Consider the following 21,256-nt stretch of genomic DNA (forward strand, 5'->3'; position numbering starts at 1 on the left):
TGGCACTGTGGAGCCATCAGCTAAACATAACCACCAAACACCAAATACAAGATTTCATCAACTTTATTTCATCCAGTTAGTCTAAACATCACATCACCCAGTGAAATGCAAAACAAATAGCATTTTTTTATATATATATATATATATATATATTTTAAAATATTCATTTCAATTAATGCAAACTGTAAATGACTTCTTCCTCTTGAGTCTGTTTGTATCGCTTTGGCTGTAGTGACATTTCATCTCATTTGGTAGATCTAAGCTTGTTGATGTTATTCATCAGGTGGTTAATTTAATATTTTTTAACATATTAAAGGGGAATTAGTTCTGATGAGATGCAGTCGGAGGTTCGGAAATGTCTACCAAAGGGCAAGTTTAGTATGTATCTTTTTTTTTTTACTCCCTTACTGATCAAGGATGTACCGGGAAACATTGTGGTCAGGAAACTGAACAGCTTTAACAAGTTTTTATGTTTGTTTTTTAAATTTGCAGCATTTGGAATCTGTTACAATATTGTGCTTTTCTGGACTAACACACCATTAACAGCTGTAAAATGCTACATTCAGTTACCTTTAACACTTGAATAACAAACTTTACTTCAAACCAGCTAGGGTACGGCTCCAACTCCAACACATCGCTCTGGAAACACTAAAGTAAAGTTACTTATATATGGGAGTAGATTTACAGTATATTAAACATTAAACACCTTACAGAACTTACACACCATGATGAGCAAAAGATGCAATGAAGACAAATCATTGTTCACAAGCGTTTGATGTAATTGAAATCGAAACATTTCCATCATTTGGATGATTTGAACACACACACTGGATCCTAAAATTTTTAAGTTTCAAATTGAGGATCATGTTGCTAAATATCGCTTGTTGGTTTTGTGGCTTCAAGTCCATCTTTTTCACTCTGATCGCTGATTTTAAAATGTTCAACGATAAATCTAACATGTAAAGTGTCCCAGAAGCGTAAAATACTGTAGCTGTAAATATGGCAGACAAATGCCATTGACTTTAAACAGCAGCAGGCCCACACATGACACAGTTTACACCCACTGTGTCCAAACATACCAGATGGGGCTTTATCATCTGAATGCTGACGACTGCAGGACAGGTACACAACTAAAGTTACACCATGAGACTGCACCTGCTCTATCTCCGCGATAGCGTGTGTTGATGGAACTGTATGCAATAACTAAGGTGTGCAGATGTCTTACTTTATCAGCAAAATATAATGAAATACTGAAATGATTCAAGGTTTTAACTGGGAACTCACCAGGCTGAGTTTCAAAGTAGCAGTCATATTTAAAACATATTGGTTAGATGGATCCCTCTGTATATCATCATTGTCTTGAAAAATACTATCATGAGAATGCTTTGGGCATTTTTTCCCCAGTGCTGACATCCATACCTAACATATGTTTATATAAATGTACTATAACACATCAAAAACAATATGATAAAGCTGCCACATAAATTTATAATGTGTCACTTTGTACGGTAATAATCTTAGGATGCTGCATTAAGGTACAGAAAGTAAATACCATACTGTGTAAGGCATGAATGACTTGCTGAATATTGGTGGTATCAAATACTATGATCACAAAATCCTGGATTAACTGTTGGAGATTATGGATTAAGTAAATGAGAACCAGTGTGTTTCGCTAAAACGATCACATTAATGACGCATTTTGTCACCACCGTTCAGCTCTCCTGAGTGTGGCCCGGGTGTGACTAGATCTACAGAAGAATTATTTTTCACAGAGGTTAAATCTCATGAGGAGTGGTTTGTTCATGCATGTTTGGCAAGCAGAATAAATAGAATGATAAACACTGATTATTAAGACATCAAATAGCACCGTGTTGGCCCATCAAGGGTTGCCACCATCATAGTATCACATTTTAGAGGTTGGATCCCTGGAGAGTGGTTTTCAGATTCATGATTAGATGTCAAGAGGCCTCAAGGCTCGCTGAATGTCACTCATTTGGCAAAATGAACTGAATTAAAGAGAGTTAAAGTGAATGCCATTCTCTGAAATTACACTGTCAAGAGTAGGAGGCTGTAATCGTTGTCTAAAAAAATATTGTGAGGACAGATTTGGCAAATGCGTGAAATGCAGAGGTATTTGAATAATCAATGTTAAAAACTGATTATAATCAATTATAATGCAGGTAAGAAATAAGACGACTGCCAACCTCAGGTAGGAGAGTATGAAATGGTTTGGCGGCGACAAGTCACCAACTTAAAAATACTGCACCGAAATAAATGTCCACTTAAAACAACCTTACACTGGCCACTATACAGTATCTGTCGTGATAAACATTGTATTTTTCATCCGGCCCAGTCGGATAAAATCTTCTCTAGCAGTTACAATAAATTTCAACAATCACAGTGACAAAAGCAAACATCTTGTTTACAAAGAGACCGACTGAGAGAGGGAGACCTCAGATATCCATCTGAACGGTGGAAATGAGGCGACACAAACTTAACTTTGGCACACTGAATGAAGCGGGCTGGCTGAGAGGCGAGGACTGAGTCTGCAGCTGGGTTATGGCAGTGTTTGGATGAGGGGGGCTGCACGCTCATAGCCCTTTGTTGAAGTAGACCCTCTCCACTCCGGGGTGGCTGGCCCGGATTTTTTCCTGCAGCTCCGGCTCCAGGCGGCTGACTGGCATAGAGCTGGATCAGGGGGAGGATTGGGAGAACCGCAGGGGTTAATGGGTCAAACACATATACTGTAGGCGTATTATGCAACTTTTCAGGCAGAGAAGAATCATGCAAACTGCATGTATTCAACTAGAGAAAGGGCTGTGGCAGTGGCAGTTACTTTTATCTCAGGGTCAAGCTTTAACATTTCACTCACCTCTTCTGAGGGAACAATGCACAGCACAGTGGAGTGGCAAACACCAGGCTGAAAATGAAACACAGATCTATGAAACATACTGCACAGACGTACAGCCCAGAGCTTCCTGTTCTGACGTCATCTGATTGTCTAAAAAGCAGAGTAAGGCTAAATTCTGCTGTGTGGTCATAGCAAGCTGGTTGTTTCATGTGGACAAGCTTTAAAAACAATTTTGATTAATATCATTATTGATATGATCATTTTCTGGAAGATCAGTCAAGAAACTGTCTATAGATAAAACAAGAGCTCCGTGAGGCTGTACTAAGGCACATTTACATTTTGAGTTGCATGTAAATGCTACATCAGCATGCTAACATGCTCTCAATGACAATGTTAGTATGCTGATGTTTAGCTGGTGTAATGTTAACCATCTTAGTGTTAGCATGATAACATTGGAGAATTGACATTGAATCCCTTATAATATTGGCACAAAATGGTCTAACTAAACCAGAGACATATTAAAAAAATCTCTGACAGAGGAATTACAGAAATACAGTACAACACGTCTGCTCTTATGGGTGTGCTAGTTGGCAGGATGTGCTGCTCAAAATCACTGTCATGACATCTGAGCCAAACTGAAGTAAGTTCCACATGATTTAATCATCGGCCATTCTGAGGTCACGGGAGGCACAGTGGAGCCAGGAAAACACATCAGAAAAACACAGGGGTAGGGAGGATATGTGATTCATTTGTTAGAGGAAGACAGGACAGGCTCTGTGGCATTACTGAAAATTCAGAAATGTAAAAAGGGCTGAGATGGGCCAAGAGAGCTTCATGATATTATCAAGGGCACTAACAATCTTATGAGCACATTCCTCTTGTGATACTTCACAATAAGTTAAAACAGCAACGCTTTAAATGACATAAATCTTAGGATTACTGACATTTAATATCCTTATAAGAGAATAAGTGGAAATTTCAATGGACTTTGACATGGCTGCTTATCAGGCGGACGATCTCTGACGACTCACCAGAATCCCACCAGGCTGACTTGAATAGGTGCACTCATCCATGGGAACTTCTGAAAAGACCAGGCAGAAAAAACGAATGAGGGGCACAAAAGCAGTGGTGAATTCCCATACTAGAGTGGCCTCCTGTCCTCAGCGCTTTTCATTCCTCTGATGTGTGATCACGAAAAGAAAACCGAGCGGTAGACACGGTGTGGAACATGAGGTTCCCACCATTTAATTTAAACCTTCATGTTTTGTTTTTTTTAAACCTGTGATGATGAAGCTTAAATGTTGCAGAGGTTACGTTGTGTTTTAAAGAACGCAAGTCATTCAGAAATATGCTTACCCTCAGAAAGGCCTTCTTTTCCAGGTGGTTCATTAAAAACGGGGGGATTGCTGAAAAGACCCAAACAAAATACCACTGCACAATGCATTTTCTGTATAACAAAGTTGGTGGTTTAGAACGTATTTTGTTTTTCTTTTGATTAGATGATGCCACCAGCTGCCAGGGGGAGGAGTTAACAAACCTCCCAGCAGGTGTCTAATTAGACTGATGATATAAAAAGACATTCGTACCCATTCCTGGAGAAGCCATGAGGATCCTGGACACCACAACCTGAGAGATAGCCTGCTGTGCAGCTTTCGTCGACTCGCCTAACCTGTTGTCATTCTCATCTGTTATGGGAATGCCGTGTTGAAGTTCTCTGAAGGAGCAAAGCAGGTGAAATCAGAATCATGGGACATTTTCACCATTAGTGTTGTGACGTCTCGAGGTCAAAGCCATTATGTATTGCAACGATGACGCACTTTGAGTGTCGCACGGCCTCCTTACCTTTGTCTCATCAGTGGGATGTTGATACAGTTAGCAGCAGCTACAGCAGCAAATGGAACAAACCGACCAATCAGGGGGGAGATGTGCTACAGCAGGAGAGAGGAGGCATAAAAACAAAAAGGTAAGAAATGAATCGTTCGGCTCTGCTGTGCTCTGATAGCACAACCGATTAAACCTTTCAGACCAGTGGAAGTTATTGAAGGTTATATTTCTTCTTTTCTACCATAAATCAAGTGTGTAACACAAAGTCACTATAAAAGCTGGCAGGACAACAGGCTGATACCAGGGCACGACCCTGTAAATAATACTGCTCTTCTATGACAAAGACACTATTTGTGCGTGGCTAACTTCATGTCAGCACTCCCATGCGGCTGAAGTCGATATAATTAAAATGAGATGTAGAATGAGGTTAGATTAACTGATACCTTTGTTAGTGCATTTAGTCCTAGAGCGGTGGCGACTGCCCCTGTGGTGGCAGACACATAAGCTGTGCCAAGCTGACTGCAAACAAAAGAGTCACCGGTCACATCACACAGAAACTGTCCACACACAACAAAAACTGTTTCATTAAAAGGGTTAATATGAGCCAGTGTCAGTGCCAAAAAAAACGTCTTGACTCTTACCTGACCGTGATTGGAGCATCACCGCTCCTGTTGGTGTAATTGACTATTGCATTAAAAGACTGATTGATCCACTGCCACAGCAGCACAGCTGGAGTCGTCCTGCAAGATTGAAAACAGCAATGTCAAGCGAGAACAGTGTAGAAGAGTCCGCAGAAGAACAGATGTGCACTGTCCTGGTTCTGGTTAGAAAGTATGAAAAACGACTTCATTCGACAGAGTTTAAATTACTAGAAACATATAATATAAAATACTAAGCTTGAACAAATATTTTCATTTCCAGATGTCCTTCAGAAATACATAAAAATGCATAACATTTTGAGCTGTAGGTACACTATCGGCCAAGGAACAAGTAACAGACAATTCGACTTGTCAAAGCAGGAACCGGTGTTAATAACATTAACGATGGCTCTGTTCTATATAATATCGTTCTATCTGCACAATCAATCTATCTGCACAATACCAGGACCCTGAAACTGAAGCAGCTAAATGGAATTCAGCCATCATTCATTTTGTTATTCATCACACCTGTGCTTTTCTTACTGTGACATGTCGAAATGTCTTTTGTGAAAAAGTCCCGTAATGTTACAGTTTCAGCAATAGTAATAGTGATAGTATTAAATCTATAAGCCTGGGCGGAACTGTTACAGTTTGATAAAATCCTTCATGTTCTTACTTGTAAAATGTCATCATGCATCCAGTGATCGTCATGTTCATTGGAACCTGTGCGGACATGCGGCCAATCAGAATCATCTTCTCCCCAGTATCAGGGTGGAAAGCCGAATCAAAAACATATTTTGCTCTCCACAGTTCATCTTCTGTCAGTCCTGGAGAGACTATACCTTTCCTAGGAGACAGTAAACATTTTTAAGCAAACTCTTTCATAAGAGCACTGAATTTACATCCTGTTACTGGTGTATTGCTACAACTGTACTTTGCAGCTGTGGCCTGGTTTACCTGTAGTCAGTGACGACTTTGTGTGCATGTGCTAGTTGTTCGTCGGTGAGGAGAATGTTCCTGGGGTCTGTGACAGTGAAGAAATGTTTAGCCCGACCTACAAATGTGGTCTGGTCCCACCGGGGCTCCTTGATGTTTATGGAAGTGGATAGCTCTGCTGCCATATTTATCTGGGGGAAAGGAAAGCATTACAATAATCATATCAGGTATTTGCCAGCGCACAAAAGCATGTAGGAAAGATTATTTACTCATGATGAGTAAATAGATCAAAGCACATGTTCTATGGACAGGAACATTAATGTCTAAAGATTAGTTATCTAGCATAATTGTATAACTGCATTGTATTAGGCTGATATTGTTCCAGGGCCCTGCTCCCCCACTCACCCCACGAGTTACAGACCCTCACTTTTTGTTTTCTTTTGCAGACACAAGTCTGTGGAGGACTCGTGAAAATAATGCTCCACTCTGGATTGCCATGCTGCTTATTGAGCATAAATAAGCAGTTGCTATGGTGATGGCTGACCTGACACAGGGGTTGTGAAGAACTAAATTGCAAAGCCCTATTATGGGCGCCCACCAACCCCCAAACTGTGGCTGAGAAGCAGCTCTTGGAAAGTGAGAAAGCCCTCTGCATGTGCAGTTAACAACTGTAAATGGCTGCACGCCGTTTATTTTTAATCAAACTACAAACCGTATTAGGATTAAGTCAGCAAAGCAGTTAGGTTATGCAATCTTTTATAATCACCACCAATTGTGAGTATTTAATTGTAGTGATATGCATTTAAGCTCACAATCCAAAACCAGATAAGACTGGCCTGCACTGAATAGACGCTGCGCTATCAAAAACATCAGCTTTGTGGATGTGCATGCAGCATGCTCATTCTTCCCAGTGTGAGTGTGTCCAGATAACCCAGTCTGATCTGGTTTTTAACCATTTGTTCCATGCTCCAGCTGAACTACTGGCAGACCAGGGACATACCAAAGCGCATGCAGGAATCTGCAGCAGCATGATGAAACTCCTCCTGAAATTGCACCAAAGATGGCTGCTGGATTGACAATAAAACCGAAAACTCTCGTTTGCTGGCGGCAGGAGGCGGGCTGTCTCTTTAAATTTAATTAAACTCCATGGGATTCTCACGAGATGACAACAAAACACCCCCCTTCTTTGAGATTGCCCAATGAAAAACTGTATGGATATCACTGTATGGGTTTGAACGGAGCAATTCCTGCTGTCAAATCCGTAATAACATTAATAAAATGGTTCATAAATGAAGGTGATATCAGAACTGAACTTTTGTACTGACACGGCCTTTGATCTATAAACCCTCTGCGGCCCCTGCCCTCACTCTCAACCAATCACAGGCCTGCGTGGCTACACATTAACCTGCATTTCACAACAACTCCTTACAATCAAATCTATCATCCAATTAGTGTATGCGGCATCTCATGTCAGCTATTTCAACCTTGATTCCTTGTGTATCCGGCATCTATTACACTGGAAATAGCTGCCTTTCTGTCTGTGGTCGCGGGGTAAACACGCTCTGTGACTGGATACGGTTAATTGTTCAGCCCGACGTAGACCAGTCAAATCTAGACTGTAACTGGAGGTGTTTCTGCATCTGAACAAAGCGACCAAAGCTTTACCGGACACTACAAATCAAAGTAGGCTATCATCATTTTTTTAAAACGACTAATTAGGCACGGCATCTGTCCAGCCCGATAATTGTCCAGCTGTGCGCCCCAGATTCAACTAGTATCAACCTGCCACATCCACACATCCAGCAGGCTTCTCAAGGATCCCCACACGTCTAATGACAGTTTCCCCGACCTCAGACACAAAGTGCACGCTGGTCTTTTTCTATATCGACGTCTGGATGGATCCATTTAAAAATGTATATGGATAGCTGACTTACTGCACTGTGGGCTCCGGCGGTCCGCAAGAGGTGTCCCTGAAAGGCTGCAGCCAGCTAATTTGACATGCAGCAGCGTCAGGTCAGCACAGCTCCAGAGACACATCCCCCAGCGCCAGGAGCCCCGCTGACAAAATAAGAGTCCCGCCTCAAAGCGGCTATTCACACCGGCAAAAATTGGGATTGTAACGATAAATGAACGATATAAAATTTATTGAAATGCATGATGATTTTCTGCTCTTCTATAAAACAATACAATCATAGTTAAACACTTGAGGTGGCGAATTAAGTTTACTTTTACTTCGTCCTTTTTAAATGAGGCTTTTATTTTCAGCAGCGATCTGAACACCACATCCGTTAATGCTCTGACATTTTCGCCACCTTGATTCACATGCAGTATTAATCATTAATTACTGGTAAAACTTTGGATTTCCACACAAACGACTCTTAGCAGTCGAGAAAGTGTCCCTTAAAACAAACAACGCAATATTTGGTTCATATGTATACATGAGTCACCTATATGGCAAACCAGCCTTCATATCACTTTCATGTTTCACAATTATGATATACCCAGTACCTGTAATAAATACATACATTAATAAAAGTGCACACATTCACAGTAAGCCTGATAATCACTATGCTGATTATTATAAGAGTTGATCATCAGCAGTCTTTTTCTGTCTGTTTCCATCTAGTGGTGACTGATGAGAGGGAATAATACCACAAAACTGCCTAAATGAAGTAAATGACGAAGCAACTTCAGTCTTTATTTCGTATAGCTGTGGCTGCAAAACATTAAGTCATTTTCTTTTACAACTGATGTCATTTGTACCAATATTGCCTACTTAAATGAATTACATTAACTCCCATAAGAGACAGCAGAGCAGAAAACGAGCTACTAACACTATACCAGGGTATAAAAAAGAAAATTGTCTGTCAGTGCCATGTGATAAAAATCAAATACAAAAGTGCAAAGAGAACAGACTCATTTCCAACATCTAACCCTATCATCTCACTTCACAAAATAAACTGTTGCGCTTCAGTTACAAAAAGAAAAAGAGTTTACATTATATTTACTGCAACCTTTGATTTGAGGCCATGCCAAGTGAAAGATGCAGCTTAAATACTGTATATGGAAACACTCTGGTCATCATTAACACTCTAACACAAATATTACTTACATTTAGTTGTTATTCTCAGCATTAGTTCATTCATGTTTCCTGACAAACCAGCAGGTATTGTGACGGTATTGTTCGTAGTAGCAATCATTTCTAGCAATAAAAACATCATGCACAGAGAGGAAAAAGTTGAAAGGATGGTGGTCTTTAGCTAGGTGTGATAGTTTCCATTTCATTGTGATTTTGGCACACATTGTTTTGGTCCATGGGGTTATGAATGCTTCTTTTCTGTGTACCCTCTTGCCATCCTCGCCAGTGATCTTTACAGGAAATAGTCTGGCGTGCGCCGCGTCACATGCGGCTCCCCTCTGCGAGGTGCAGGGTCGAACTGTAGGCTGAAGCAAACAAAGGGCAAGACTCCTCATCAACTCACATTTTCATCCATAATCCATTTTTTATGAAGGTGCCAAAATATGAAAAATCGACACGTTCATATGAATTCAAAAAAAGAATGTACTTACAAGGAGTATTTCAATGTGTCATCAAGTTCCATGATTGCTGCCTGGTTTCCACAACGATAACAATAGTTTGGTGCGCTGAAGATGGTCACTACATTGCGGTCGTGGCACCAATTGTATCCCTAGATCAAGAGATTACATGCATGTTACCTTATTTTAAATTCAGTTACAAACAGAATTACTTTCAGCAGATACACAAAGTTAAAGTACCTCCATCACCAGCTGGTGGGCTCTTGAAACCAAAGTTAGGCCGTTTGCGTGGTTGAAGGTCTCAGAAATGTCCTGCCCGAAGGTGTAACCAGCACCACGGGGGGAGATGCCCCAGCCACCACGGTCATCTGGGTCCGACCATAACAAGTCACACATTGGACCCTGAAACAAGGAGGAAACATCCGTGTTGTTTAGTCTATGGTACATGCTAACACAAAATCTATCCATGTAGAAGTTTTAGGATGCTGTTAGACTTGCAGACTTGTTTTTCTATGGTTGACAACTTGATTTATCGACTAATCATTTCAACTTTAAAATGTTAAATTAAATCTGATAATTGTGCACGTGTAACAGATTATGATATAATAATTGTAAAATTGTACGAGCATCCTTGGCAGCTACATGCACCATCATACTCCTTGATATAAATGTAAGATCCATATGTTATGACAGTAAATATCAAAATAATGCACAAGCTAGAAAAGTCTTCAAGAGAAGTTTGTCTCATGTCCAATGTTTAGAGGTGACATGGACTAAATTTACCTCATGAGGAACCTCCTGCAAGCGATCCAGCGCTCTGATGTGTTCCAGTGTGTCTATTGAAGGAGACAATCCTCCATGGAGGCAGAAAATCTTACAAGAGAAAGAGAAAATAAATGAAGAGCAATGAATGACCTGTATCTGTGCTTTAGGTCACATGATACATCTGAATACACAACCTTACCTGATTATCTACCAGTGCAGTAAGGGGCAGATAGTCAAACAGATCTGTGAAGTACTTCCAAACATTTGCATTTCCATATTTCCTTAAGCACTCGTCGTAGAAGCCGTACACTTGTGTGATCTGTCTGCTCTCGTGGTTCCCTCTGAGAATTGTGATTCGTTCACGGAACCTTACCTACAAAGAAACATTTAAAAAACGAGAATAATCAGCCATAAACATTATATTTGCCCCAACTCTTAAAATGTATATCCCAGTTGTAGTTGACTTGCTTAATATATATCGCAGCATCAGTGGCATTTTGTCTTCTTCTTTTTTTACCTTAAGAGAAACCAGGAGACTAACTGTCTCCACAGAATAGTAGCCTCTGTCCACATAGTCTCCCATGAAGAGATAGTTAGTGTCTGGAGACTTCCCCCCGATCTTAAACAGCTCCATTAGGTCATGAAACTGACCATGGACATCCCCGCAGACTGTCACCGGACATCTCACCTCCTGCACATTGGACTCCTTTGTCAGGATCTCCTTGGCCTTAAATGGAGGACCAAGAAAATATAGGATGATGCTGATTAACAGGTAACAGTGTAAGTTGTAGTAAGTGTAGAATTGCACAATGGGCATGTGTTTTACACAATCCTTAATTCCCTGAGACACCGAATATTCATAATTTTTCAGATTGTGAATGATACAGCAGATCATTACAGTTTGCTGTGGTAGTTAGTGTCAGTGCACTCCAGTGAGGAAGAGGTAACAGGAGTGGGCGTAGCTAGGAAAAACATTTGAAGGCATCCTCCTCCATCTTCTTGGCTAGTTGCTTTCCTTAGCAATGTAACGGTCCTGCATGCAGCTGCAGCCAAATGGTGTGCTCCAAAGCAAGGCCACATGCATTAGCTGACGTTAGTCAAAGCAATACTTCTTATGATTCAGGAGATGTTAACAGCCCAACGGTCCGCTAGCATTGCAGAAAGCTAATGACATGGATTAATAGCTATCCTGCCTTCCTGCGCAAACCTTACCTTTTCACATAGGACTTTGACCTGATTCTCGCTCAGCTGTTTGCACTCATTCAGTTGTTCAATCCATCCGTCCAACTCCTTGGTGAATGACTTGTCGTCCATGCCTGTTTTGCCGTCAGCTATCGAGCCGACCAGCTTTAAAATTTCTCAGGAAAACAGTTAGCTGTTTCGATACGTTTTGATGGCCCAGGCTATGCTGTATCCTAGCAAGCTCTCTAGTCATTCGCAGCAACTCGTATGTGCGTGTGTGTGTGTGTGTGTGTGTGTGTGTGTGTGTGTGTGCTCCGCGAACACGAATGCGTCAACCGCCCTGCGTCCCTGCAGTTTGGTGTGGACAAAAGTGTTTAGTTCACATAATACAAATAAATAGGATGATGTTCTTCTCGTTGTTTAACGACCAAGGTCATACCGTAGCCTTTTTTCTTTTTTCTTTTTTATCGCAAAGATTAGCTCAGAGAAATCGGAGACCCAACCCTGCAAACTCCGGTCCAGAGCGAGGCTGAGCAACAAATCATACATACGTCATCGCATCCCTGGTGGGCCATTCGAGACGGATACAAATTGTTTTTCTTTATTAGTCCTTGCGGGTTGAAATAGGTTATATAGGTTTATTATTTATTGTATCTTACGTTATCTTGCTGGTTTTGAGTTTTCTGGATGTCGGTTATTTAAAACGTGAATTTGCTGATCTGCCCTCAACAACGTGCTGGTTGTAGAAAGATAGATAAAGATTGAAGGACAGGTAACGTCTGTATGGGAAATGAGGAGTGGAGCATCAAAGTATAGGCCTACTGTTGAGACAGGGGTAGATACAGGTTAAAACGTTTTATTTAAATGAAACGGAGTTTATATCCATAATATAACTTCTTTATAAAGTTATTTTTGTCATAGTGTTGGTTGTTTAAAGTCATGACGTCACACACTCAGTAGGTGGCGGCATGCACCTTAAACGTTGGTTTGTAGCCCGCCAATAATACTAAAGAAGAAGAAGCTCTGCCCTCTGCTGGACGAAAACGGAACGTCCATGGAATAACCACGGTTGAACAGTAAAATAAAAACATCACATTTCACAGGTTAGTTAGCTATTAGCGCTTAGTTTGTGAGTACATCCCAACAGTTAACTAGCTATCTCATATAATAAAGAACACAAGTGTAACCTGTAATAACGTTTTATTTAATCTATTTGTACCAGGCGGTTAAGGGCACTTTTGGTTCTCATGGAAAACCGTAAGATATAAGATAAGCTCTGAGCCTCTAACGGCTGTTTTAAAGCTAACTAACTAACTCACTAGCTGTGAAATCAGAACTGTTAGTCAGCTAGCTAGCTAACTTCTAGGCTACGTAGCTAGCTAGCTATTTTAGAAATGTAGCTAATCTTTGTTTTTATATGCATTCTAGCGGTGTAGCTATATTACACTCTTTCCTACTTTGTACTACAACTGATGTACAACAATTTCCTACGGGATAAAAAAAAGTTATATATTATCGTATAACATTTAAGGTGCTCAAGCGATGTCAAGCGTTTTTTTAGGCTACAACATTTTTTGTCACGTACAGTAATCATCTCCTCACTATCCGCGAGCTGCCTGTCCCCTGAACACACTGTAAAAAAAAAACAGGCTCCACAAACGGCAACAAAAACAAGCAGCGCCCGTGCCCCTGTAAAGTTAGTCTCGGGAAGGAATTGTTTAGGTGGAACGTTTGCACCCCGCAAAAGAAAACGGCAAATACAATGTTAAATTAAGTTAACTGTTCACACAATACAGTAACGTGAGCTATATAAATGAGCAGGATACACGGTTAAACATAGACATATTCTTTTTAAATATTTACAATCATTCCAAGAACGAACCAAGCAGGTCCATTTTTGCACGATCCAAATTTTCTTCAAAACTTGCCATTTTCAGCGTGTAACCTTGCTCCAATAAAGCAGAAGGTGAGGGGCATCTGGCAGAACTTCCGGCAGCACCGGAACTATCCCGTAAATGAACCATTGTCGATCCAGACTAACACTGGTCTGACTAGGAAAACCTGCGGGACTGCCAGCGATCATTTTAGCTTGTGGGGAAGTGGGCTAAATAAAGCTCCAAAGTTAGGCTAAAGTGTTTCCCTTGACCTCTGACCTCAAGATCTCTGAATGAAAATGGGTATTCTGGGTAACCACAAGTCTCCCCTTTACAGACACTTTATGATATTTCAATGCAGTTTTTGGCAAAACCATGCCGTTTTTCTCATGCATGTGTTATTTTTGCCTATGGTGTATTTCAAATTTCTGCATACTGGAGTCCCTAAAACAGTCTTGGAGTTGCAAAAATTGGTCTGACTGGAAAGCTGATAATCTTGTGGCTTCAATGAGCCCAATTGTATTCATGTGTGAAGTTGTAAGTCCACATAGTAGCCATTTCATTGTAGTGAATCAATTTTTTGAAACTTGACCTTACTGTTTAAAATGACCTGTTGTGACCAAAGACTGTGTATATAAAGAGCAGGGATGCACCGAATCCAGGATTCGGCCGAATATTGGGCTTTTTGACGGGGTTCGGTTTCTGCCGAACCTTACCATTTTTTTCCACCGAACTCTACGCTTGCACTACGTGCACTACGCTGGTCGACGAAATGACGCCGCCACTGATTACGGGAAGGTGTTTACGTAGGTGGACCGTTCAATGCAGAAGGCTTTGAGAAAGGGAAAATGGAACTCGTGAGCAGAGTGTTTTTTGGCAGTACTTTCAGTCAAAAGAAGGCGATTCAAGTCGAGCTGCATGTTCAGTTTGCAATGCTGATTTGTCTCGTGGTGGCAAGGACCCTAAACAATACACAACATTGCCGCTGTTAAAACATTTGCGTATGAAACATCCGAAAGAATACGAGTTGTGCATGAAGGAATTTACAGACAGCAGCCAAAATGCAGCAACTTCAGGTACATTACATACATTAATGTGTTTACTGTGTTAGTGGACTGAGGAATGGGAGTAGGATTCGGTATTTGGCCGAACCCCAGAAATCTGGATTCGGTGCATTCCTAATAAAGAGGTTGTGACCTCTAGGATAATTAAAGCCTCATGAAACGTATAACAACAACAAACTAGAGACATAGTGCATTCAGAAGATGTATGGCTTTCTGGTTTCTTGATAATAAGGAGGGGTTCTGAGCAGTTTCCAGAAGTGCTCGCCATCCAATCGCAGAAAAATAGGCTACAATTCTTGCAAGGTATTATGGAGGGATTTAGGAAATTTTTTATCAATCTTCGAGTGGTCAAAAATGGTTGTGTGTGTGTGTGTGTGTGTGTGTGTGTGTGTGTGTGTGTGTGTGTGTGTGTGTGTGTGTGTGTGTGTGTGTGTGTGTGTGAGAGAGAGAATGTTTAGTTTTTGCTATGGCCTAATGGTATTACGCAAATAATATTTCTTTATTATTACCATCTGTCAGGTAGGAAATGCGTAATGAACTACTAGTTGTATAAATGTGCTATATAAAAGGTCTTCTGTCAGAATGAATCACCAGTATATGCCACTAAAACTGTGCTTTAAAATAAAACATTAATTTTATGAATTTGATAGCACTTTTCCACTTGACAGAATGCGTGTATAGCAAGATATTTTAAACCATTTAGAAACTTGTAGTTGTCCATTGAAAGCCTTTTCCCAAACTGTCAGAATGCGCCACACCGGAAAGACTACACTACCCAGAGTTGGGCACCTTCCTCTCAATTGCACATGCGCATTAGATTGTTCTACTCTGGACAGCTGTAGGAGAAAATGGCAGCACTCATGCTAGGGCAGCAGGTAAGACATTCAATGATTTTGGTGATTTATTTTATTTTATGGCAGTTTTGACCGAATTATTTATAGCTTAAAAGCATGTCTTATTGTATTGTAATCCATCTGGAGACCAGGAGGAAACGCTAAATGTCAAAAAAATCCACACGAGGCATTGTACTTGAATGACTGCTAACGTGTTAGCCTACCAGCTAGTTGTCTTTCACGTAAATGGTACCAAGCGTGCCAAAAGTTAATCAGCTCAAGTTTTGGTTTCTCTGTTTTGACATGCATTCATTTCATTTCATTTTTATAGGTCCGCCAGTTCAGCACGTCTGTGGTCAGACCTGCATCAAAACTGGTTAAGGTAAATAACGTCAGTCTGCACGACCGAACCGCTCTGTCTAGTAGGAATAGTGTTCGCAGTTTAGTTAATCTTTGTGTATGTGTGTGTAAATGTCCTTTTAGCCTCCCATCCAGGTTTATGGAGTGGAGGGCCGCTATGCTACTGCTCTGTTCTCAGCGGCCAGTAAGCAGAAGAATCTGGACCAAGTGGAGCAGGAGCTCAAAAAAGTGTCTGTAAGTAAAAAATGAAGAACCTTAATTGCCGTTTAATGATGTAAAGTTCCACGGATGATTAAAATAGGAGTGTTTTCCTCAACATTTTATCGCAAGGTGATGAGGATTTGTTGGTAATTAATTTACACTGTAAAAAAAAAAACAATATTCAAATGTGCTGTATATCAGAGGAATGATGCATTGGCATAATTATCTTATTGTCAAATTGTTCTAATCCATGCCATTTCAACTCAACCTACTTTGCTTCTAGTACATACATTCATTTGCCCTTTGCTGTGTGCCATCTTGTTTTTTAGGTTCTGATCAAGGACCCCAATCTTTCTGGTATTGTGATGAATCCTCATGTAAGGCGCAGTGTCAAGCAGAAGACTTTCAATGATGCTCTTACGAAGGCCAAGGTTTCACCCATCACTGTCAACCTCATCAGTATGTGATCACTGATTCCTGCTATGCGTTTTAGCATGACATTGTCTTAATATAGCTAAGTAGACCATAGGTAGGCTTTGTAAATTGTATAGTGTGAGTGTAGTGTTCATTGTAAACTATTCGGTTATGTTAGTAGGGCTGTGTTCGATTGAAGAAATTCTTAGTCGACTAACACTCATTTAATTGTATCGACTAATCGATTAGTTGATTTAATCAAAAGATCTGTAAATCTGAGTTTCTCTGCAAAGAGTCATGCAAAAGGATGCATATGTTGAATAAGATAATGCCTCCTTTGCATATTTAAACACATTTCAGAAAACATGTAATACAACAAAATTGCCTCAATGAAAGTAATCAAAGTAGATTTCACAGTGATATCTGTTAAGTAAAATGTCAACCCTTAATTCTTGTGTTTACCAGAGATGTCCTCGTACGTTTCTTGGAAATAAGTCATTCAGCATGAAAAAAAGCATAAAACATGACTAATCGACTAAAGAAATCTAAATTGACTAAGACCAAAACGACCGATTAGTTGACTAATCGACTAAGAGGGAGCAGCCCTAGTTAGTAGAGGTTACAGGAGTAATAATAAAAAGGAGTCCTCCAGCACACAATAGATGGGATACAAATGCTTAATTGTTGCATGGTTAATAATACCATCTTGTGCTTAGAAAAATAATATGTATTTAGAATTTAACAGTAATTTTAAGACTGTAGATAATTTAGCTTATAGGCACAAAAAAATGTGTTTTAAATAGGCCAATTGTAAGCTCCACAACGCATTTCCCACAGCCGTAGTACTCTACAAACCCTATGGTTCAGTCCTCAAAGGAGTTCTATAATGATATTGATGTAAATAAACTTTGGAGCATATGTTTCCAAATTTGACATTTAAGTGAATAATTTATATTGCAGGACCAGTTGGATGAAATCCCAAACAATATTTATTTTTTGAAATGATGTAATAAGAGTGCTGTAAACTGTTTTCTCAACTTGAGGCTGTCCGGTAGTAATGCAGAGAAACAAAACTCTTGAATTTCGCTTGATAACGTATCCTGCTTCTTTCTTTCTTTTTATAGATGTTTTGTCTGACAACGGTCGTCTTCCTCGAACTGGTGATGTTATCACTGCCTTTGGCAAGATGATGAGTGCACACCGTGGAGAGGTCATCTGCACCGTCACCACTGCTCAGGTGTGAAATGGGTGGACATACGTTTTGTGTGTGGTACTGCACATCCTTGTTGAATATCGTAAACTTTGTAACTGGTCACATCTAGTACAACAGTCCCTGTAATGTATCAGTCACTTAGAAGTAATTAATTGCATTCTATTTTTTTTGTTTTTGTTTTACTGTAAATGTGTTATACAATCAACCAATTAATATTATCCATTTCAGCCTTTGGACGAAGCTAATCTTGCTGACCTGAAAGTAGCGCTCAAGGGCTTCCTTCAGAAGGGTGAAACTATCAAGCTAGAAACAAAGGTACAGTGTCAATGCATGATCCCAGAAACATACAAATGACCATTTTGCAGTTGGTGTGACTTTATCTTAATATTAGTAAAGGTGATTTATAAACCAGTCTGATGCTAATCATATTTCGAGCCATCTGTAATTTCAACTGTTGTCTCCTCTTCCCAGTCTGATTCTTCAATCCTGGGGGGTATGATCGTCAGTATCGGGGACAAGTATGTGGACATGTCTACCAAAACAAAGATTCAGAAGCTGACCAAGCTCATCAGGGAAACTTAAGTCCCGTGGACTTAATAAGGATCGCAGATGAACATCGGGGGAAATGCTGATAAATGTATATTGCTATCTGTTCTGGCACTGCAGTTGCTCCATAAACCCAGTGTCTATACTTAAGTTCATATGGATGTTAATAAAACGTACAACAAATGGAGGGTGGCCTTTGTCGTCATTGTGGCACTTGTATGCTCATATTTCCTATCAGTGACCAGTGATTATAATTTTGACACATAGTTTAGTTAATGGAAATTCTAGACAATGTTGCAATTATGTAGTTGCTGATGTAGTGTCAATTTATAACATTTTGGTTATATTGTAACTAGAGTCCATGTAAATTACGTACGCATCTTTATACGTACGCTTCTAAAATAAGTCTTTGTTTAATTTTCCGGAACCACATTGGGTGACATTAATCTGTTTCCTGGAAGCGTTTGTGCGCATGCGTGGTCAGTGCATCCTGTTTTATTAAAAAAAAATTCCAGGCGAAAATGGCTGCCTCTCTCATCTAAACCTCTGCTGAAAGGATTAAATGAGCATGAAATAGGCATCCGAAATCGCAGTCCTTCTTCAAGACGATACTCATGTACGCCAAGGCGTAGTTTGTGAAAAGTCCTCACAAAGATGTTGTGGCTGCCAGGGGAGGAAAAGGTATGCGATCCGAAATTAACCCTTTCCATCTAACAACCACCAACAAAAAAGGTACGAACTATTAATTTTACGTTCTTAAAATAATTTCGCATTTTCGTGGGAAAACTTATTTTTGAGCATGCATCTTTTTTGTGCAAACTATAACTAGTTTACCTAGAATTGTCTTGACATCACTCTTTGTGTGTGTGTGTGTTGTAACGCTAAAAGGCCTGTTGGCTTCACCAAAAAGTGAGCTACTGAAAGTGTTTTCTTTGGGTTTGTGTTTGCTTTGGTACACTTTTGTGCATGTGTAGCTTTTCTACCTAATTTGTGTATATCTCTCCAACAGAAAATGATGCATCAAGTGACCAGCAGCAACAGTGACTTTTGTATGAGTGAACTGGCAGAAGACTGTCATCCAGCCAGCCACTTTGATTTATGTAGCACCCAATCCAACAAATTCTACCCCTCTCCGACAACCCCTGGCCTGCAGCTGTCCCTTGCCAGCCTAGCCCCTTTGCCACAGGGCATGCACAAGGCCATGGTTTGTCAAATGCAAGACACCCAGAATGACTTCCAGCCTCAGACAGTGAGAATCAGGGGCAGTGAGGCTGCAGGGCCCGATGGCTCTAAGAAGAAGAAGGGCACAGCGAAGTCGGGGCGGAGAGGGAGGCCATCAGGGACCACAAAGTCAGCTGGTTACCGTACAAGTACTGGGCGTCCACTTGGGACAACTAGAGCAGCTGGATTCAAAACCAGCCCAGGGAGGCCCCTTGGTACCACCAAAGCAGCAGGATATAAGGTCAGCCCTGGCAGGCCCCCCGGCAGCATCAAGAGTCTAGCTCGGCTCAAGAAGCTGGAGTTTGGTTGTGACAGTGCCAAGAAAATTGACTTTAGCAACTGTAGTGTTCCCAAGAAACTAGACTTCACTGGCTGTGATGTTCCACCTTTTCCATACACCATGATGGAGAAAAGACCCCTCTGTGAGCCCAGTGCCAAGGTGGATGAAAGCAGCCAATAGTTTTGCAGCTTTCTCTCCAGTGCTTGAAAAACATTTCAGTGCATGAGCAAGAAGATGCTTAGGAAAACATTTCTCCCAAATTGTCAGGATGGGGTGGGGGGAGAACTTTTTGCCATTTAGAAATGGCTCTGATTGTTTGTACAGTGTTTGACATTGTCTTCATCCTCTCATAATAAATGACTGAATTAGTAGTATGTTATTCCAGTTTGGCAGACATGCATGCATGAATTTATCACACCAATCAGTATAAGCAAAAATGTATTCATCAGTTTGTTGTCAAACCTCACTAGAGAGTGAACCTTTTTTTCCCTCAAGCATTTCGTTCCTGATGTGTGACTTGTTTTCTTTTTTCTGCTTTAACATTTCTATGGCCGGGTTCTTGTGACATTTTCTACATTTATAAAAAATTCCCTTTTAGTACAAACAGCAAATCAAATTTGTGCTAAGCATAATTATGTGGATGTATAGTTGTCCTTTCTGTGTTGTCCAGTTCAATATGTGTTTTATTTTGTGATATCCTGCATCATACCTAAAACGGGGAACACTGCGATTCTTTTTTAATTAGCTTGAACTGATAAAACTCAATACATAATATCCTTTTGAACACGGTATTTGTTATTTCTGCACTTTGTGAATATAGTTTTGATTATGTATTGTAACAGCCTGTTTTTGTCCCCAAATTCACTTGATAAACAGATTGACATGTATGTTACGCTGTTTATTATGGAGAAAAAAAAATACATAATGAAACCGTAAAAATGCTTTGTGGTATATGTAATAAATGCTAATGTGCTGTATGTGAAACCAAAATAAAACAAAGAAATTGTCTTTTCCACGCCACCATTTCCTGTCAAAATCGAAAGCATGCAATTCTCCCTGTAGGCACAAGAGGGCACGTGTCCTCAGACAATAGTAATCACCTTGTAATAATACCTTTATTTACCCTCTGTTAAATGAAATTACGGCCTACTCACATACATTGTCATACTCTTTGATGTGTTATGCTGGTTTAAAAAAATAATAATAATAAAGGGCCTTGTTTTAATGTAAACGCTATACAGCTGATCTATTAGGGTGGGTGAATTGGTTATCTATATCGAATCTATCTAATGTTTCTACTGGATCATTCACCCAAAAGGTTAGGCAAACGATACACTTAAAGATCTGAAGCAACAGCCCTCGTAGTTTAATTAAAAACCTGCATAGAGAGGTAAGTTCCTCTGCTGTCAAGCGGCATGTCTCTGAATGTCTTTGTTTGATCTTCAAGGACTGGCCCACTGCACCGAGCCTATTGTGCTCTGTAAATTCGCGTGTTTATGGATATGTATCAATTTGAT

At 40.3% G+C, this 21,256-nt stretch overlaps 4 protein-coding genes and 1 long non-coding RNA gene across 8 annotated transcripts; 3 read left to right on the top strand and 2 right to left on the bottom strand.

The window, feature by feature from the left end:
• Positions 1-138: 138 nt before the first annotated feature.
• On the bottom strand, positions 139-8,293 carry sfxn1 (sideroflexin 1). Its single transcript, XM_039814377.1, has 11 exons — positions 8,184-8,293; positions 6,271-6,440; positions 5,990-6,160; positions 5,317-5,415; positions 5,119-5,194; positions 4,694-4,779; positions 4,438-4,565; positions 4,208-4,257; positions 3,883-3,932; positions 2,873-2,920; positions 139-2,688 (listed from the first exon to the last, which is right to left on the bottom strand). Exons 2-11 carry the CDS (start codon positions 6,432-6,434, stop codon positions 2,592-2,594), a joined length of 969 nt encoding a protein of 322 aa, XP_039670311.1. The 5' UTR covers positions 6,435-6,440; positions 8,184-8,293; the 3' UTR covers positions 139-2,591.
• On the top strand, positions 4,561-7,328 carry LOC120567419. The gene is made up of 2 exons (XR_005640567.1): positions 4,561-4,814; positions 7,222-7,328. It is a non-coding gene; the product is annotated as an uncharacterized LOC120567419 (long non-coding RNA).
• A 624-nt stretch (positions 8,294-8,917) lies between the features above and the next one.
• On the bottom strand, positions 8,918-13,772 carry LOC120567416 (serine/threonine-protein phosphatase 2A catalytic subunit alpha isoform). Of its 3 annotated transcripts, none has more exons than XM_039814379.1 (7): positions 13,662-13,772; positions 11,069-11,278; positions 10,751-10,924; positions 10,570-10,659; positions 10,027-10,188; positions 9,820-9,938; positions 8,918-9,693 (listed from the first exon to the last, which is right to left on the bottom strand). In XM_039814379.1, the coding sequence occupies exons 1-7, from the start codon at positions 13,755-13,757 to the stop codon at positions 9,621-9,623; spliced, it is 924 nt and encodes a 307-aa protein (XP_039670313.1). In that variant the 5' UTR covers positions 13,758-13,772; the 3' UTR covers positions 8,918-9,620. The 3 variants fall into 3 exon arrangements, with proteins under 3 accessions (XP_039670313.1, XP_039670314.1, XP_039670312.1); XM_039814380.1 differs by lacking the exon at positions 13,662-13,772 and adding an exon at positions 13,597-13,620; XM_039814378.1 differs by lacking the exon at positions 13,662-13,772 and adding an exon at positions 11,764-12,272.
• A 1,641-nt stretch (positions 13,773-15,413) lies between these two features.
• atp5po (ATP synthase peripheral stalk subunit OSCP) lies at positions 15,414-18,425 on the top strand. The gene is made up of 7 exons (XM_039814383.1): positions 15,414-15,546; positions 15,836-15,886; positions 15,988-16,098; positions 16,395-16,524; positions 17,604-17,716; positions 17,921-18,007; positions 18,164-18,425. Exons 1-7 carry the CDS (start codon positions 15,520-15,522, stop codon positions 18,272-18,274), a joined length of 630 nt encoding a protein of 209 aa, XP_039670317.1. The 5' UTR covers positions 15,414-15,519; the 3' UTR covers positions 18,275-18,425.
• Positions 18,426-18,720: 295 nt separating this feature from the next.
• On the top strand, positions 18,721-20,757 carry si:ch1073-44g3.1 (UPF0461 protein C5orf24 homolog). Of its 2 annotated transcripts, none has more exons than XM_039814381.1 (2): positions 18,721-18,919; positions 19,248-20,757. In XM_039814381.1, exons 1-2 carry the CDS (start codon positions 18,893-18,895, stop codon positions 19,917-19,919), a joined length of 699 nt encoding a protein of 232 aa, XP_039670315.1. In that variant the 5' UTR covers positions 18,721-18,892; the 3' UTR covers positions 19,920-20,757. The 2 variants fall into 2 exon arrangements, with proteins under 2 accessions (XP_039670315.1, XP_039670316.1); XM_039814382.1 differs by having other exon boundaries at positions 18,722-18,970.
• The last annotated feature ends 499 nt before the right edge of the window (positions 20,758-21,256 follow it).

Source organism: Perca fluviatilis, chromosome 10 (genome assembly GCF_010015445.1).
Source record: "Perca fluviatilis chromosome 10, GENO_Pfluv_1.0, whole genome shotgun sequence".
Taxonomy (NCBI): domain Eukaryota; kingdom Metazoa; phylum Chordata; class Actinopteri; order Perciformes; family Percidae; genus Perca; species Perca fluviatilis.

Bases quoted from the DNA above. Each gene is read 5' to 3' on its own strand.
- sfxn1 (XM_039814377.1), bottom strand. From the start codon at position 6,434: ATGGCAGCAGAGCTATCCACTTCCATAAACATCAAGGAGCCCCGGTGG. The intron at 4,566-4,693 runs GTAAGGAGGCCG...TTGCTCCTTCAG, and splicing joins ATCCCACTGATGAGACAAAG to AGAACTTCAACACGGCATTC. The intron at 2,689-2,872 runs GTGAGTGAAATG...CCCCTGATCCAG, and splicing joins GCATTGTTCCCTCAGAAGAG to CTCTATGCCAGTCAGCCGCC.
- LOC120567416 (XM_039814378.1), bottom strand. From the start codon at position 11,865: ATGGACGACAAGTCATTCACCAAGGAGTTGGACGGATGGATTGAACAA. The intron at 11,279-11,763 runs GTAAGGTTTGCG...CCTCCATTTAAG, and splicing joins TCAAAGTCCTATGTGAAAAG to GCCAAGGAGATCCTGACAAA. The intron at 9,694-9,819 runs GTAAGTACATTC...TGTTTGCTTCAG, and splicing joins GACACATTGAAATACTCCTT to CCTACAGTTCGACCCTGCAC.
- atp5po (XM_039814383.1), top strand. From the start codon at position 15,520: ATGGCAGCACTCATGCTAGGGCAGCAG. The intron at 16,099-16,394 runs GTAAGTAAAAAA...CTTGTTTTTTAG, and splicing joins AGGAGCTCAAAAAAGTGTCT to GTTCTGATCAAGGACCCCAA. The intron at 18,008-18,163 runs GTACAGTGTCAA...TCCTCTTCCCAG, and splicing joins CTATCAAGCTAGAAACAAAG to TCTGATTCTTCAATCCTGGG.
- si:ch1073-44g3.1 (XM_039814381.1), top strand. From the start codon at position 18,893: ATGTTGTGGCTGCCAGGGGAGGAAAAG. The intron at 18,920-19,247 runs GTATGCGATCCG...TCTCTCCAACAG, and splicing joins GGCTGCCAGGGGAGGAAAAG to AAAATGATGCATCAAGTGAC.